This window comes from Peromyscus leucopus, chromosome 8b (assembly GCF_004664715.2).
Source record: "Peromyscus leucopus breed LL Stock chromosome 8b, UCI_PerLeu_2.1, whole genome shotgun sequence".
NCBI lineage: Eukaryota > Metazoa > Chordata > Mammalia > Rodentia > Cricetidae > Peromyscus > Peromyscus leucopus.
The window spans coordinates 89,492,562-89,510,064 of NC_051086.1; the positions used below are offsets into that span (position 1 = coordinate 89,492,562).

The window sequence follows — 17,503 nt, forward strand, 5'->3', positions numbered from 1 at the left end:
TGCCTACCATAGTACCAGACACACCACAAGCTTTGGCTTTTTTGTGGTAGGAGATGTCTGGCTGTTTTGAATATGCTATGTAGCTGAGGGTGGTCTCTAACTTATGACCCTCTGGCCTCTGCCTCCCAAGTACTTCAATTACAAATGTGCGACCTGCCTGGCGTCCTCATCCTTTTTTTTTTCCCTGCCTGGCCTGGAATTTGCTATGCAGACTAGGCTAGCCTCCAACTCCCAGAAACCTGCCTGCTCCTGCCTTCTGAGGGCTGGGAACAAAGACATGGGTCACTACACCTAGCGTACAATCCCCATGTTACCAGAAGCACTTAAAAGCTGGCCGACTCCCGCTCTTGGTGGCAGAAGGACCCGATACCCACTATCTACGATTTCAGACTCCTGAGTAGTGAGCCCCTCTGACCCCTAATGGTCCCCCCTTTGACCTTGCTCAGACAATGTCTGTACTGCCTAGGTGTTTTCATAAAGCCAGGCCATGTAGTAAAAGGGAAATTTTAAAAAGTAGGCAAGGAGGAGCCTGGTGACTCCGAGGGTTCCTGGCTGCTTGTATGAGTCACCCAGCTGGAACTATACAGGCAGAGGGGGCTGCGCTCTGCCAGAGTACGGAGGACCCAAGGGTTCTCCCTCTTACTCTCTGGCATCCAGGTCTAACCTTTGCACATTTTTAAGATGAGAAGGGGGCTCAGTGGTTAAGAGCATTTCCTGCTCTAACAGAGGATCTGAATTTGGTTCCCAGCTAAAAAGATGAGAAGGACTGGGAAGATCCTCAAAAGGATTGTTCTCCTTTAGTGAAGAGCTTTGGGCAGGTAAAGAACTGGGTTCAGGGGCCAGGAGTTTTCTCTGGCAAAGGTCAACTCTGACCTTCTCCACGGCTAGGGAGGAAGAGCAGAGGCCAGGAGGAGGGGACAGAAGGGAGGGACAGTCTGGAGCTGGCATGTGCTCTGGAAGAGAGATCTGGTGATGGCCGTGGTTTGAGAAGGGTTAAGAATATTCCTAAAATAGCCGAGCCTGAGCCCAAAGCAGCCAGCTAGTGCCTCTCCCAGAGAGCGTGGATCTATAGAAGGGAAAAGCCAGCCTACTCTACACCCCACCGCCTGCTGCCTGGCATGGCTGCTAATTAATCTCCCAGCACCCCCCTCCCCCCAAACACATGCACCAACTCCTTCTATCCCAGCAGGAGGCCAAGGGAGGAGAAAGCAGAGGGGTTACATTTCATTTCCCCAAAGGACAGAACATTCCAGCTGGGACCAGCAGTCTGGTGCCCAGTGCCCCATTTCATGTATACCCCTGGCCTTGGGTTACGAGTGGGACACAGATGGACAGGCAGGCACAATACATTGGAGCTGACATGCACTGTGCCAAGTTCTCCCAACATATGCATGGTCAGCCATGGTAGGGTGAAGACCCCAGGAAGCTCACCAAACACCAGTTCTTCTTAGATCTGTGTCCCCTCTCCACTTTGGGATATTGAGGTGATGGTGTTAGGGCAGGGAGGGAACTGGGACGTCTCTCAAAGATGAAACTACATTTCCACTTTAGGGGCAGAACCAGCCAGATTCTTTGCAGAGCCTAGTGGGAAATGAAAATGGTTCAAAAACTGGTAGGAATTTCAGGGTGATGAGAACAGAACATTCAAACCCAAGTCAAGTCTATTCTGAATGCAGGCCTCATACACAGTCGTCATGCCCTCGAAGCCAGCCCTGTTTAGGGCTCCACTTAATGAACATGTACGATGTACCCATTGCTCAGCTCTACTTGTCTCCATGGCGCTCCCGTACCCCTCTTCCTCAAGAGTTGAGACCCATTCTGAACACAATAGGAAGCAGAGCACCATGCTACCCCCGACCCTGGCTAACTTGGACTCTCCAAAGATACTACCACAGCCGTAGCTCCAGCCCTCCCACCCAGCTGCCGTAACTCCCTGAAGGCCCATCCTCGATCCCCACCCTCAGGGGGTCTGCGTGGACCACCCAGTCCAGTGGTGTGTTATCTGCCTCTCCTTCTCCTCTCTCTGAGCCTCTCTCACCAGTGAGACCTTGGAAAGAGTCCCCGGGATGCAACACGGTTCTGCCTCAGATTGACTCTGCAACTTTGGGCAAACCAACCCTCCCTCCCTGGGACTCAGTTTCCCTGTCTGTGAATGCAGAGGTCTCTCAGACCTCTTGAGATCCTGTCTCTGCCTCTTGAAGTAGGTATAAGCAGGGAGGTTTTCCCTTAAAAGGGAAAAGAGTTGGTTTGATGACACAGGCTCATGCTCCCAACTGCTAAGAAGAATAGTAAGTTTAAGGCCTGTCTGGTCTACAGATAGAGTTCAAGGCTAGCCTGGGCAATATAACAAGGTCTTGTCCCAAAATAAAAGTTAGCCGGGTGGTGGTGGTGGTGGCGGCGGCGGCGGCGGCGGCGGCGGCGGCGGCGGCGGCGGCGGCACACGCCTTTAATCCCAGCACTCCGGAGGCAGAGGCAGGCAGATCTTTGTGAGTTCGAGGCCAGCCTGGGCTACTGAGTGAGTTCCAGGAAAGGTGCAAAGCTACACAGAGAAACCCTGTCTCCAAAAATAAAAACAAAAAAATTTAAAAAATGGGCTGGGAGTGTAACACTAGGAACAGAACTCAATGGTAGAGTGAGTGCTTGCCTGATGGGCATGAAGTCCCAGGTTCAATCCCCAGTTCCTCCCCTCCAGAAACAGAATACAATGCTTTGGAAGAGAGGGTCTTCCCAAGTCATCCTTCTTGGGAACAAGAAGGCCTTCCCCACTCCCAGCTTCCCATCCTTAGGTCCAGAAACCTCTGAAGCCCCTCTTGAACTCCTCAGGAGCCCCGGTTCTTCTCTATCCCGCCTTCTCCCGCTTTTCTGGCGGGTCTGGAAGAGTTAAGGCCTGTGGAGAGGGAACCTAAGGGGAGCCTGCGGATCACACTGGCCAGATGGGTCTCTGCTGTCGCCTTTGCAGGAGGCTCAGCATAATTGCACTGCCTGTCACTCCTGCGTCCCCATATCTGTCTCTCCAGCTGACCCTGCGCACCCGCTATTATATTGGTTCCTGTTGGGCTCGTGGCGCCTCATCACTTATACATGCAGCTGGGGAGGCAGCCTGGGCTGAGAGAAAGAGCCCCTCCCCTGGTGCTCCTCCACCCTCAGCCAGGGCCTTTTTTGAGCTGCCTCCCTGGAGTTGGATCTGAGATGGCAATAGGCAGCTCCTGATCAGAATGGGTGGGGCAGGATGCACAGGCCAGGCCAGGCTCCTGGAAGTCCTCCTCACCACCCCCCAGGCATGAGGTTCAGGTTCTCTGGTGACAGAGGGGTGAGAAAACCTACCAGTGACCTGGGAACTTTGTTTTTGTTCCTAGATTCCTCTGTCCTCCACAGGAGATGGGGGCTGGAGACAGGGATCCGGAGGAGGTCTCCTTTCCATCCTTTGAGATGGGTCAGAATTGAGTTCTGAGAGCCAGCCTGGATCAGCCTACTGAGGTATGCACCCCTCCCCACAAATCACAACTCAAGTTCTATTCTCCTGTACTTTCTGACCCAATATCATACTTCCCCAAGGGGGAGGGGGTTTAAATTATGGAAGGCTTTTCATGAAAGCTCTGGAAATGTCTAAATTAAAATGTCATGGTGGGAATGGAAATATTTTAATGGATGCCACTGGGGAGACATCCTTACTGTGAGTAACACAGTCTTTCAGAGCTTTCCTGGACAATTACTCAGACCAGAGAAATAAATGGAAGTCCTAGCTGGGGTGTGGTGGCGCACGCCTTTAATCCCAGCACTCGGGAGGCAGAGGCAGGTGGATATCTTCGTTTGATATCCTGGTCTACAGAGTGAGTTCCAGGGCAGCCAGGGATACACAGAGAAACCCTGCCTTAGAAAAAAGAAGGAGGAGGAGGAGGAGGAGGAGGAGGAGGAGGAGGATGAACGGAGGTCCTGAAATGTGGCAAGGCTGCCCCATACTACACCTACTGCTAGCCAAACTGGGCCTCTAACCAGTCTTTGCCTCTGATGCCCAGCTCCCTACTTAGCCCGAGCCAGAGCTTAGAGACTAGACACAAAACATGCCTCTCATACACCTGGGCCTTGATCTTAAAGTCCTCTTTTTTGTCTCCCATCACAGAGATGTGCCTGGGAAAGATGGAGAGATGAAGGGCCCCAATCCAGGCTCCAGAAGACAGGTGTTCCAGTCCTGACTCTTCTTTTTACTGGCTGCATGATGCTGGGCAAGTTACTTAGCCCCTCAGTCCCCAAGTGTTCTCTTCCATGTGGAGATGGCGGTGCGTATTCCTTAGACTCTAGTAAGGATGCGATAAATAGAATACAAAAGCACATAGTCCATATCGGTACCCAGGCAATGGCAACAGCATCCACCCATCCTTCATTCCCTTAATATACATTTCAAGATCCTTCTAGAAAGCTGGAAGTCCTCTGTCCCCCTCCCTATCTTTTTAGGGACCCCCTCATTAGTTGCTAACTTAAACCTTTGCCTGCCCACTACCACATCTTACCTGGATCACAAAAAACCGCCTCCTCGTCTCTCCACAAATATTCTATTTTAATCTTTCTTCCCCACAGGAACCAGAGTAATCATTCTCATGCAAAAATTCTGATCATATTTCTCATTCAACATCCTTCAGTAGTAGTTTTTAATTGCCTTGGGATAAATTGTGAACTCCGTCACAGCCCACAGGGCCCCACAAGCTCAGTTCCTAACACACGCAGCTCTCTCTAGCTATACAACTCTCTTATCCCCCTCCCCAGTCCCTCTGACAGCCATCCCTTCACCTTGCTGACCCCCTCTGTCAGGGCTTAATTTAAATAGCGCGTGGATCAGGACGTGTCCCTTCTTTCCGGCCTCCAGAAGGATCCTGTGTGGATGTCACACGTTCTCACCCATCCAGACAGCAAGCTTGTCAGGCTTAATAGCCACCGCTTGTTTAACAGTCCAGAGTCCAGTGATACGCTGTAAACTACATGAGGTCGGAAGCCTTTCCTTGCTCATCATTATGTCCCGTGGTAACAAAGTGGACCCCTGCTCAGTTAAAAATGTTTTACAGAATGGATGGAAGAAAGACGAATGAACAGACAGACAGGTGCTTTCTCTGTGATGCCTCCCTGGAGCCCTGTGGGCTCACTAGTCTTCATCCATGCGTCGTTTATGCTTCATAATACCTAGCACAAACCCCTACCCGAATCTGGACTCCTTAGCCATAAAACAGGCCAAATAACAGCGAGACACAGTGCTGGGCATAGTGGCACATGTCCTTAATCCCAGCACTTAGGAGGCAGAGGCTGGTGGATCGCTATGAGTTCGAGGCCAGCTTGGAGCCGGGCGGTGGTGGCGCACGTCTTTAACCTCAGCACTCAGTAGGCAAGCCAGGCAGATCGCTGTGAGTTCGAGGCCAGCCTGGTCTACAGAGTGAGTTCCAGAACAGGTTCCAATGTTACAGAGAAACCCTGTCTTGAACCCCTGGCCCCCCCCCAAAAAAAACGTGGCGAGGCCAGCTTGGTCTTCATATCAAATTCTAGCACAGGCATTGCCACATAGAAAGAATTTATCTAAGAATAATAAATAAATAAATAAAGACATATAATAACTTTAGGGCCTAGAGAGATGGTTCGGCCTTTAAGAGCACTGGCTGCTCTTCCAGAGGACCTGGGTTCAATTCCCAGCACCTATATGGGGGCTGCTCACAACCATCTATAACTCCAAGGCCTCCGATGCCCTCTTCTGGACTCCACAGGCACCTGGTACGTAAGTGGTGCACAGATATACATGTGGGCAAAATACTCAAACACACAACATAATCATTTTTAAAAGACACATAATAACTTTAAGTCCATGATAATCAACTGTTAATTTTAAAGAAGGGAATACATATATAGTGCTTGAAATGGATTCTGGCATTTAGTAAGTGGATTGAAAACCCACGTTGGCTGCATTAATATTACCTTAGCGTTTATAGTTTCTTTCTGGCGGTGTCGCCTGCCAAACAGTGCTTCCACTAAGCTCTTTTCGTGGGGCAGATCGCCACTACCGTCCTGCGGTGCCCAGATCGCCACTACCGTCCTGCAGTGCCCAGGTGTCTCCAGTCCAGGCGAAAACAGCTGAATGCAGAGCTCCCCGCTGCCGAGTCAAAGCGCAGCCAGCTCCCCTTCATCACTCCCCTCAGACGCGCTAACACGGTCTCTCACACGTTCACACCCACTCACATTCATTCAGAGCACCTCCCCACACCAGGGAACAGCTACTCACTCCTAAATGCAGCCACACACAAGTTAGAAACCTTTTACTCCTTTTCCTGTGGCCCCCCCCAAGCAATTCACTCCAGCACTGAGGACCTACGCCCCCCCCACGAAAATGGAGGGGCCTACATGGATGAAGCCTCACTCAAAAGAGGGAAACTGAAGCCAGAAGTTTTGTCCTTAACAACTACAGAATTCCAGCCGCAGCAGGGGGCTACCTGCCCTCACTTGTGGGGCGGGGGCGGGGGGGGGGCTAGTAATTGGCCCATAGTCAAGAAAGGGTGTGGGGCCCGGCGGTGGTGGTGCACTCATTTAATCCCAGCACTTGGGAGACAGAGGCAGGCGAATCTCTGAGTTCAAGGCCAGCCTGGTCTTCGGAGTGAGTTCCAGGATGGGCCAGGGCTGCACAGAGAAACCCTGTCTAAAAAAAAAAAATATATCTGTGTGCCCCCTCTAAACCTAGAAATACACACACACACACACACACACACACACACACACACACACACACACACACCCTTTGTCCTCTCCTAGCCCAAATACTACAATCTTCAGGAAAGACAGCGTAACACACAACCAACTTATGCCAAGAGTGGGTGGTAAGAAGACTTTCTTAGGCTTGAGGTGACACAATTATATTACGTTCTACATACATTATATCTCATTTAGTCCCCCACAACCACTCTTTTGCCAGAGGAGGATACGGGGAGGTATGGAGGCAAGTCCATCGATCTAAAATCACCAGGTGGAATTGGTACCTAGTTCTTTAATTCCAGAATCTGGGATCCGGCTTTTGAGAATGAAGAAAGCTTAGAGGAGTGTTTTTTTTTTACGAATTAAAATGGGGAGACGCCGTTAATGCAGCATCCTCTCAGTCCGTCCAGTCTTGATCTCTCTGATAAAAGGAGCGCTGAGCTCCGGGAGGTAAGGATGGTCTCCTGTGGGACCTGGGCCTGGCCGGGAGAGCCCAGGGGAGGAGCCCAGGGGAGGAGGCGGTGGCTCAGGCTCACAGGCCAAGATGGCTGTTAATTAAAGTGCTGGCACCAGCTCCTTTCTGCAAAGTTTGAAGCCGTTATTTTCCACTCCAGCGAAGCGGGGAGAATCCGGCTGGGCTGACAGAGACGCCACACCGCGCCAGGGGAGCGGGCGCGCTTTCGGGGCGGTGGGCGGAGCACGGTTCGGCGGCGAGCGCGGCTCTCGGACGCCCGGGCGAGCGCGGGGGTGGCCGCCTTCACCCCCTCCTTAGCGGCTACAGGCTGTTGGGTTGGCTCCCCCGCCTGCCAAGCTACTAATGAACGCCGGAAGCCTAAGGGACGAGGGGCTCGGGTGTGTGTCTTGAAAGCTGGGAGTCTGGACAAATCATACTCCCATGGCCACGCACGTGCCACTCAGGTCACCAGACAGGTCGCTCTAAAGGGAATTGCACTTAAGAAACTGCCCCGAGGGACCAGGAGGCCACCTACAGCTGAGAGCTGAGGGCTACTCGGCCTGGGGAAGCGTAGGGACACCAAGGCATGCTCGCATCACCTTGCACTTTGGACAATAGCCAGTCCCTAGAGACCCCTGTCGCGTTGAGGTTGGAACAGCTGGGAGCGAGGCTTACAGGCTAGAATTCTACCTCTGCCATATCTTTCTTTGGTGACTTGGGGCACATCTCTTAACTTCGCAGAGCCTCTGTTCTCCAACTGTAAAATGAGAATAATGGTGGGCTTTATATCTAGGCTGGTGTGAAGATCAAGTGTGTTCATACACACAAAGCATCCAACAGTGTGTGTGTGTTTCAGCTCCCTCCTCCTTGGTGATGCATGTCATTCTGACCCGGGTTCCTACTCGGAAGGTCCTCTCCGGCAGCGTCCCGCCCACCCCTACTCCTTCCATTGGTTATTCCTGTGTTCCGTAGTCTCAGTCTTAGGGAGGAATAGTCACAGAATCAAGTGGACGGTGGGAGGCCGGCGGTGGGCGTGTGAGCTTGGGAGAAGTCTTGCAGCCAAAGAGAATGAGCTGGAGTGTCATTGTTTATCGTGGCCAGAGGCCTCGGAAAGACACAGTCCTCCTCGGGAAAAGGGAGGTAAAGGAGGAACACTAAGTGAGGCAGCTTGAGCTGGGTTTCAAATAATATGACAAATATTTTGATGGAAGCAGACACATTTCAGTTTATGCAACCCAAACACTTTACTGCACTCAGGAAGAGGAGAGCCTCACACAACCTGATGGGGACAGGAGTTAGGGAGTCCCCTAAGGGGCTAGGGGAGATCAACCCTTCCTCTTTTGGCAGCTGGAAAATAGCACTACCCAGGACTGGTTAGCATTAGGAGATAACATGGGGGTCCCGCACCTTCTCAGGGTCCTTGTTTCTCCCTTGTCTAGCTAGTAGCTGGGATCAGAGGAAGTCCCGAAGAAGAGGCTGCAGGCAGGGGCAGCCTAGCAGATGGCCCCGGGGCAGTAGAAAAGGAGGCTTCCGCTGCCACCCTGGGTGAAGGTGTCCCCCTAACAGTTAGAATTTAAAAAAAAAAAAAAAAAAAAAAAGGAAAGGAAAGACGAGGTGGCTGCTATTAGAATTTAGAGGTCCTCTGGGCACCCTAAAAAAGCAAAGGATCCAGATGGGTTATCTGGATGCGAGGCCCGGGTGCCCACACAATGGCCCCTCCCTAGTCTTCTTTCGTGGCTTTGGCCTTCACTCTGTCCTTCTTTCTTGGTCTGTCCTGCTCCTCACTTGGCACACACACACACACCCTTCAACATCTCCCTGCAGATAGGGGCCGTGTTTCATCCTTCAGCCTCCTGCAGGTGGTGGTCCTTTGCCCCTGTCGCGGTTTTCCTCGGGACGGACCCCTGGGACATCTATCTCAAGGCCACTCTGGGCTCGCTGCCTCTCCCTTCCGTTGGCTCTTTGGTCTTACTCGCCCCTTCCCTCTGGGATCCTCATTGTTTACCTGACTCTAGTCCCCTTCCCATTTCCGAGCCTCAGTCTCCCGCTACCTCTGTGGCGCCCACCCTAAACCCCGCCCCTCTCTGCCTCTCCCGCCTCACGGCTGCCGCGGCCCAATTAGGCGCCTGTCCCGCCCGCAGCCCCACCCCTCGCCCTCTCCGAGACCGGCGGAGCGGGTGGGCGGGGCCCAGCGGAGGGGGCGGTGGCCCCAGCCGGAGAAGGCGGGAGGAGCTAGGCGCAAGGCGGGAGGCGGCGGCCGCGGCGTTCAGTTGGGCAGCGCAGCGGGAGGGAAGCACGAGGCCGAAGCCGGTTGCTGGGCTCCGCAGCGCAAGCAGCGCAGCGCGGCGCCCGGGCCCCGGCCCCATGCCCGCAGCCCCGCCGGACCGCCCTTGAGCGCGGGCATCGCGCCCGCGCCCCCTACCCGCCGGCACCATTGCCCCGACGGCGCGGCCGGGTGGCCCGGCTCTCCCCAGGCTCCGCGCCGGCCGGAAAACGCTGCTGGCAGCTGCCGCGGGCGTGGTGATGCTGCTCGTGCTGGTGGTGCTCATCCCGGTGCTGGTGAGCTCGGGCGGCCCGGACGGCCACTATGAGATGCTGGGCACCTGCCGCATGGTGTGCGACCCCTACCCCGCGCGGGGCCCCGGCGCCGGCGCGCGGTCCGACGGCGGCGACGCTCTGAGCGAGCAGAGCGGTGCGCCCCCGCCCTCCACGCTGGTGCAGGGCCCCCAGGGGAAGCCGGGCCGCACCGGCAAGCCGGGCCCCCCCGGGCCTCCAGGGGACCGGGGTCCTCCGGGTCCTGTGGGACCGCCCGGAGAGAAGGGTGAGCCAGGCAAGCCTGGCCCTCCTGGCCTGCCGGGTTCAGGAGGCAGCGGCGCCATCAGCACGGCCACCTATACCACGGTGCCACGCGTGGCCTTCTACGCCGGCCTCAAGAACCCTCATGAGGGTTACGAGGTGCTCAAGTTTGACGACGTGGTCACCAACCTAGGCAACAACTACGATGCGGCCAGCGGCAAGTTTACATGCAACATTCCTGGCACCTACTTTTTCACCTACCACGTCCTCATGCGCGGCGGCGACGGCACCAGTATGTGGGCGGACCTCTGCAAGAACGGCCAGGTGGGCCATGAGGGGGCATGGGGCTGACCTGGGGGCAGGGCACCCAGGGAGCCCCAAGGAGAATGCGTATTGGATCAGAGTCGGCAGGGACATCAGGCAGGCGTAGGTGGAGACCCTAAAGCGGCCCCCTTAACTATCACGTGAAGAATGGTTGCAATTAACGGGCACCCCTGACTCTTCAGCCCTTGGGCTTGAGCTCTAAGGCAAATGCTACAGGGCGCCCGCGGAGTGGAAATGCGTAAAGATAAATCCAACTAGTCAGATCATAAGGCTCTAGGGCGCACGGACTGGTCCTTGGGGGTTTGGCCCTTGGGAGGCTGATTCAGGCTGATTTCACTTGAGAGCTAAAATTCAAGCTGACGCCGACTGGCTTTAAGGGAACAGCAAGGATGTGCTCTAGGGCACCGATAAGGAGAAGCAGTCTCGGCTCTGGAGGACGCTAAGCCCAGTGGCTGTGCGCACAGGAGGAGAAGGGCTGCAGGAAATGTTTGGGGCACAAAGGCAGAGGGAGTCCGGCGCCCAGTAGCCTTAGCTGCAGTACATCTCTGCCTCTAGAGAAGGAACCACCGAGCTGGTCTGATACCCTTTGCAAACCCCCAGGAATGCGCAACCTTTTCCAGAGTATCAGAGCTATCCAGCGCCTCCGGGGAAAAGTTTCCTCCAGGGGCGGGGCGGAGTGATAGAAACTCCCCTCCTTAAGGTCTCCAGGTCCAACTCCTCCACTACCCTAGAAGATAGGGAGCTGGAAGGGTCCTCTCTGTCCCCCGGAGTGCGTGTGTTAGAGACAGGGACCGCGGGCGCACAGCGTTTTCCTTGGAACCACCACCCTGGGTTCCCAGTTGCCAGCGTTCTCACCTCGGGGTTACATGAGCCCCACCCCGGGGGCGTGGTCAGGCTGAACCTTCTCTTCTCAGAGGCCAGGGTCAGAACTGAGGTAGGCAAGTGAAAGTTAGAAGGAATCCCCTGTGGTTGAGACTCCAGATCTTCTCGGAAGTCCTCCCACTGCAGCAGTACCCTGCTTTGGGATCTGCAAAGTTTGGGGACAGGAGAGTGGGCAGAAAGCCGGTCTGCATGGAAGTCTGTCCTCTTTTCTTTCTTCTGCCTGCTCCCCCAACTCCGCTCTATGGTTTCTGCCTCCTTCTCTGCCTCTTGACCATTTCTTTCCCGGAACCTGCCATTCATCTCTGTCTCTCTTCTCCGGGTCCAACCCCCACCCCACCCCCACCCCACTTTCCCTGTTGCTGCGTCTCTCTCCCGTGTGTGTCTGTCAGGCTTCTGGTGTCTCTCCTCTTTGTCCTTGGTTCCTGACCAAATGGAAAGGCCCCGGAATCCAGCACAAGCTCATTCTGCAGACGGCCCCACAAGTCCCCTTATTAATCACCAATAAGGCACGCAGCAATGTCACCTTCATTGATGGCATTCCTTCCTTCCTCAAAGAAAGTTTGAGCTGGCCCAGAGACAAGGTTTAGGGGGCCGGGGGCTTGCTGGGATTGGAGAGTGGTTCCTAGGCCCTTGGACTCTGCCCCATCACAGGGGTCCCAGCAGGGCCCCAGCAACTGGGCCTGAGGAGGCTCCTAAGATGGCCGGTACTTGTAGTGCAGTCACTTGCTTTAGTCTCTGGGAACTGAAACCATTCCCCAAACGTCTTCCCTCCCTCAGAGCCTGGGTGTTAGCCCAGCCTGAAGAAGAAGAGTTCCCAAGGAGAGAGGACCCCAGGCTGCCGGAGGCTCACTGAGGGCCATTCTAGGGCCCTTTCAAAGCCTCCACACACTGACAGTTACTCAAGACGTCGCCCCAAACAAAACACGAAAAAATGACTAAGAGCAACAATGGACGCTGCAGCCTCCTCCCCCATATCCTCTCGTGACTTCTTCCAGATTGTCCAAGAGGCTCGCTGAATCTCGTTAATCATTCCACAAATTTGTCGTGACCCCCCCCCCATACACACACACAGGCAACAAGGAGTGAGGCTTGTTTGGCACCAAGGGTTCATGTAGTAGGGACAGCAGATGCGGTCACACAATCACACTCCACTCAGCACTACATTAAAGATGTGCTGTCTGAGAGAGGGAGGGGTTCAGTGGGGCGGCCCTACCCTGGCTCAGAACCACTTGGCCGGAAGAAAAGCATGTTGAACCCGGCTTCACCAGGTTAGGAGATACCACTAAAGAGGAAGGGAAAGGTCAAATGCAGAGGAAGGCTGGCCCAGAGGTAGGTGAGAACATTGAACTAAGCCGAGAAAACTATGACCGGGCTGTGCAATGGGTGGAAATGGAGGAGAGGAGCTTCTGCCTTCCATGCCTTCAGGATCAGAGGCCACCATGGGCGTTGAGTGCTTCCCCCCCTCCCCCTTACAAAGAGGTTTCCAGTCCTTTGGGAAGGCAGGCCAATTCTGGCCTTTGGTCCTTCCCTGGGCAGGATGAGTAGAGAAAGGGGTTTGCCATCTGCATGCCTGGTGCCTAAGGACCCTTGTCTAAGGTCCACTGCCCTCCCTCCGCAGGGATAGCCTTGCGTCAACACCCCCAATCTGATGGCGCCTGGCACTGGTGATTAGGCTGGGGAGCCAGAGGAAAGGGTTCTAGGGGCGGCTGAGCTGTTCAGACAGGTCAGGGTGGACACAAAATTGATAAACATGGCTACAGGCAGAGGCTGTGTGAGGACATGCCCGTGGTCAGAGTGCTGTTTGTCCAGGGGAGGGGACATGGGGAGATGTGTACTATATGTGGGTGAAAGCTGGGAGGACAAGAGCTGACAGAGGTATATAAATTGAGGACTGTGCCATAACAAAACTCCTGGGGATCAGCCTCTCACCTGGAGTGAGAAAGAGACCCAACTGTCCTCTCGAACTTCCGGTCCTATTCACAGCACAGAGCCTAGTATAGAAGAGACCCAGCAAATCGGTGAGCCGACAGTCCTCTATGAACCAGGCTGGCAAGTTCGGGGACCACACCTACATACCCAAGACCCCAGCATGGACTGGGGACGGGAGCGCTTTCCCCGACTAGCCTGGCGTCTCAGTTCCCCTGGTCCAACCACTGCCTCAGTTTCTTTTCTTGGCAGTCTCTTCTGACAAGGAACAGGCTGCCTTCTGGCTTCCATGGCAACCTCAATTCGCCCATCTTTCCTAGGGCCTCTAAGAGGAGCTGGATGCCTCAAAAGCTTCCGGTCTTGAGTAGAGAATCGGGACCCCTGGGTTCCATTTCAGGATCCCCCACTGGCTAAGGATGGAAGGGCATAAATTCTTGCTGCTTCCATGGATAATTAGGATAATTACAGCAACAATCATGGTGATGAATAAATAATAAACATAACAGTTCTGATGCCTGTCACATCACCAGGAGATTCCTGTTGACGGATGACTGTGTTCTAATGGATTTGGCTATTAAAGAGCACACTCTTTTAATGAGTTAAGGCTAAATTAATCTGGGTAATAAAAATAATTGTTATTAGTAGTAATTTATTAGCAAAGATAATGAAGTGCACGTGTAATAATAAATACTGCCAGGATTAGGGCCCAGGGAACAATACAGAGGTTGGCTGCTTGCTCCCAGCTCCTCTTTGCTAGTTTAGAGCCCCAGCTAGACTTAATTTTTTTCCTTTATCATCTACAGGCTTTTGTAAAGGTGGCAGCAGTCAGATAGGGACTTCTCATCCAGTTTTCTAGACAGAGAAACCCAGGCCCTGAATAAACAGCCTCTCCCTTATTTCCTCCCATCTTAATTTTTTTTTTTTTTTTTTTTTTTTTGAGACAGGGTTTCTCTGTGTAGCCCTGGCTGGCCTGGACTTGAACTCATGGAAATCCACCTGCCTCTGCCTCCTGAGTGCTGGGCTGATTGGCATGGGCCACTACTTCCAGGCCCACCTTTAAAATTTCATTACATATATTTATTGAGGTGAGGACACAGCACTCCTTGGCGTGGAGATCAGAGGACAGTTTGCAGGAGTCAGTTCTGTCCTACCGTGTGGGTTCCCGGGGACTGAACTCGGGTCATCAGGCTTGGCAGTAAGCACCTTCACCTGCTGAGGTAGCTCACCAGCCCCTTCTCCCACTTTTTTTTAGGAGATGTTTCCCCAGTTATAATTCACATAGTTCCAGACTGGGGAAGAGGTTAAGGAGAGGTAAGGGGCTGGAAGGACGTTGACTTTTGGGAGAGTTGCATTGAAGTGTGTTGGGTCCTCTTGGTTATGGCATTGCTGCTGAGTCAGCTGCTTAGCAAGGACGGCCCGAAGTTACAGTTCCCTCAGCTCCCCCATCGTCCCATCTCCCTCCACTGCCAACTACGATGTGGCTTCAGCCTAGACATTAGTCTTGGGTTAGGAGGCTGCAGGAGCTGCCTTCAGAGAAGGAGAGAGAACTGTGGAAAAGCCTGCCTGAGGACCCTGTTCAACACAGCCTTCCCCACCGCAAGCCACAATCCAGGGCACAGCTTTTCTACTCTTTTTAATTTTTAAAATTTACTTTATGTGTCTGGGTGTTTTGCCTGCATGTATGTCTGTGCATCACATGTGCCCTGATGACTTTAGAGGCCAGAAGAGGGCATAGGACCCCCTAGAGCTGGTGTTACGGGCAGTTGTGATGTAGGTGCTGGGAATCGAACCTGGGCCCTCTGGAAGAAGAGCCAGTGGTCTTAATCCACTGAGCTGACTCTCCATGCCCTCTTCTGTTCCTTACCCTTTATTTTAGGGAGACCCTAGGTCCTAAAGCTTAGTTCTCTTGTTGCCTCAGAAATGTTCACAGATAATTCAACTACCACCACCCTCCCCAATGTCTTAAAACTAGTCAGAGCCTCCAGAAGTCACAGCAGCCTTCAAACTCAAATGCTAGTGCTTCCCTTGAGCTGTCTCCTCCTGTCCTCATCTTCCTTCAAGACAAGGGCCACAGAGAATGTAAGGCCCCAATTCCTTTCCTCCCATCCTGTTCCTCTCTACCACCCTAGGATGAAACACCAAGAGTTAGAAGTCCTCTGGCCAGAGCAATAGTCACAGGGTTAGAGCTCCAACTCCCAGAGGCCTTGGGCAGTGAAGTCAATTAAAGGCCAGAAGGGGAAGGAATTACCAGGCCTGGAGTCTCAGTGCCAAGGTGAGAGACTCTAGAGTAAGCTTTGGACAGGACCAAAGGCCCAGCCTTGCTTCTGGGAAGCGCCTTCCTAGCTGTCTGGTATTACCCAAGCTGCCTCTCTCTGTGGCCAAGCTGTATCCTTTGTCCATCCATTGACATGAGAGCAGGTGGGTGGGAGAGAAATGAAAACATCGTCGACATTGAAGCAGAGAGGAAGGAATGCTAAGGACAGAGGGAGGGGAGATCTTTCATCTCAGGAAGTACAAGGCAGCCCTCTGTACAAGGAAGGACTTCCCAGCTGGGCCACCCTGGAGGCACTGAGGTGGGCAGTAGGCAGATGGAAAGACCTGCAGGAGTTACAGAGGATGACTCCATCTGGACTTCAGATTCGGGCCCAGATGTGCCCTGCCCTAGAATCCAGGGCTCCTCTATGTCTGCTCCCAAAAATGTTCTGCATGATTAAAAGGGAATAGGGTGGGATGATGGAAAGAAGGCCAAGGTCCTGAATGGCTGGAAAGCTGGGCTTTAGAGCTTCCAGATCCTCACCATGTGGCTGCCTCACCTCCTTCCCCTCTCACGCTGTCCCATTTCCCATCCCTAACCCCACCTCCGCCCTGCCCCCGCCCCGCCCCCCACCTCCCTTAGGTACGGGCCAGCGCCATTGCCCAGGATGCAGACCAGAACTACGACTACGCCAGCAACAGCGTGATCCTGCACCTGGACGCAGGCGATGAGGTCTTCATCAAGCTGGATGGAGGCAAAGCGCACGGGGGCAACAGCAACAAATACAGCACTTTCTCTGGCTTCATCATCTATTCAGACTGAGCCCCTGCACCCCTTTCCATCCGTGGCTCTTCATCCCTGGGGCTCCCCTCTAGGGAGAGGCAAACAAGAACCCATTCCCTACTCATTTCCAAATTGCCTAGCCCAGGCTGCCGACTCTCCCAGGCTGAATCGCCCCTAGCCCGCCTCCACCACCTAGTCCAGGCCTTTACTTCTTGGAGCGCAAAGCTCCCCGTCGTCCCCCACCCCCACCCCTCCCCACCCGCACGCAGTTCCGGCCGAGGTGGCAGGTTGCCTTCCTGGTCCCAGCCTGCACTGTATATGTGTACAATAGGACTGTTTACTGCCCACCCCCTCCTGCCAGCCAGCCCCAGTCTGGGGGCGGGGGCGGGGAGTTGGCGCGGTTGCTTCCTGAGGGGTGACCCCCCCACCTGGGGGAGGAGCGGGTTAGGGGCTGGATAACATCCCAGCACCCACAAAACCCTGGAACAGCTGCAACTGGTCTGACCAAAGCTATAATAAAAAACATTTCCACCCCGTGGGGCTTTCAGTCTGTGCCCTGGGGAAGTCTGTAGAAGGTGCCCCGGACCCTGCCCTCTAGACTGGGAAGGAGTATGGTAAAAATTTCTGGGGACAACCAGATGCTGGAGTCATAGCTGCTCTAGGAAAGGGCCAAAAGGCCTGATGTTCACCACAGCCCACGCAGGCAGCTGGAGTGGGAAGCAATTCAGTTACATCTCATGTGGTGGCAAAGTGCCATTTTTGCATTGGAAACAAGGTACAGACAACCTTGTAAGTGGAGAGCCTAGGTTCCTGTGACGTCACAGGTGGTATAAGTCACTCTCCAACTGGTGAAAGCCACAGAAAGGACCAAGCTTTGCACTAAAGGCTGGTTAACCTTCCAATCACTACATCTGGGCCTCTGTTTTTCTTCATCAGTAAAATGTGAGAAAGGAGACCCACTTCCCTTGATTGAACATGCTCACAATACCCAGCTCTTCCTGTTTCTACATCATTTTAAAGTCTGCAAAATGCTTTCAGGTACTCCTTCACCCAAGATGGAGTTAGGTGAATGGGTAGGTTTTCTTCCATGGAGATTAAAATGACAGAACTGTTAAGGTCTGTGGATGAACGTGGGTTACAGAGTCTCTTTGACCTGCCAATGCCTCTTTCTTTTCTTTTCTTTTTTTTTTTTTTTTTTTTTTTGGTTTTTCAAGACAGGGTTTCTCTGTGTAGTTTTGGTGTCTGTCCTGAACTTGCTCTGTAGACCAGGCTGGCCTCGAACTCACAGAGATCCGCCTGGCTCTGCCTCCTGAGTGCTGGGATTAAAGGCGTGCGCCACACCGCCTGGTGCCAGTGCCTCTTTT

General features: G+C 53.7%; 1 protein-coding gene across 1 annotated transcript; it reads left to right on the plus strand.

Annotated features, from left to right (window-relative positions):
• The first annotated feature begins 9,340 nt into the window (after window positions 1–9,340).
• Window positions 9,341–16,673, plus strand: C1ql1 (complement C1q like 1). Its single transcript, XM_028882641.2, has 2 exons — window positions 9,341–10,294; window positions 15,999–16,673. The coding sequence occupies exons 1-2, from the start codon at window positions 9,698–9,700 to the stop codon at window positions 16,176–16,178; spliced, it is 777 nt and encodes a 258-aa protein (XP_028738474.1). The 5' UTR covers window positions 9,341–9,697; the 3' UTR covers window positions 16,179–16,673.
• Window positions 16,674–17,503: the final 830 nt, after the last annotated feature.

Bases quoted from the DNA above. Each gene is read 5' to 3' on its own strand.
- C1ql1 (XM_028882641.2), top strand. From the start codon at position 9,698: ATGCTGCTCGTGCTGGTGGTGCTCATCCCGGTGCTGGTGAGCTCGGGC. The intron at 10,295-15,998 runs GTGGGCCATGAG...CACCTCCCTTAG, and splicing joins ACCTCTGCAAGAACGGCCAG to GTACGGGCCAGCGCCATTGC.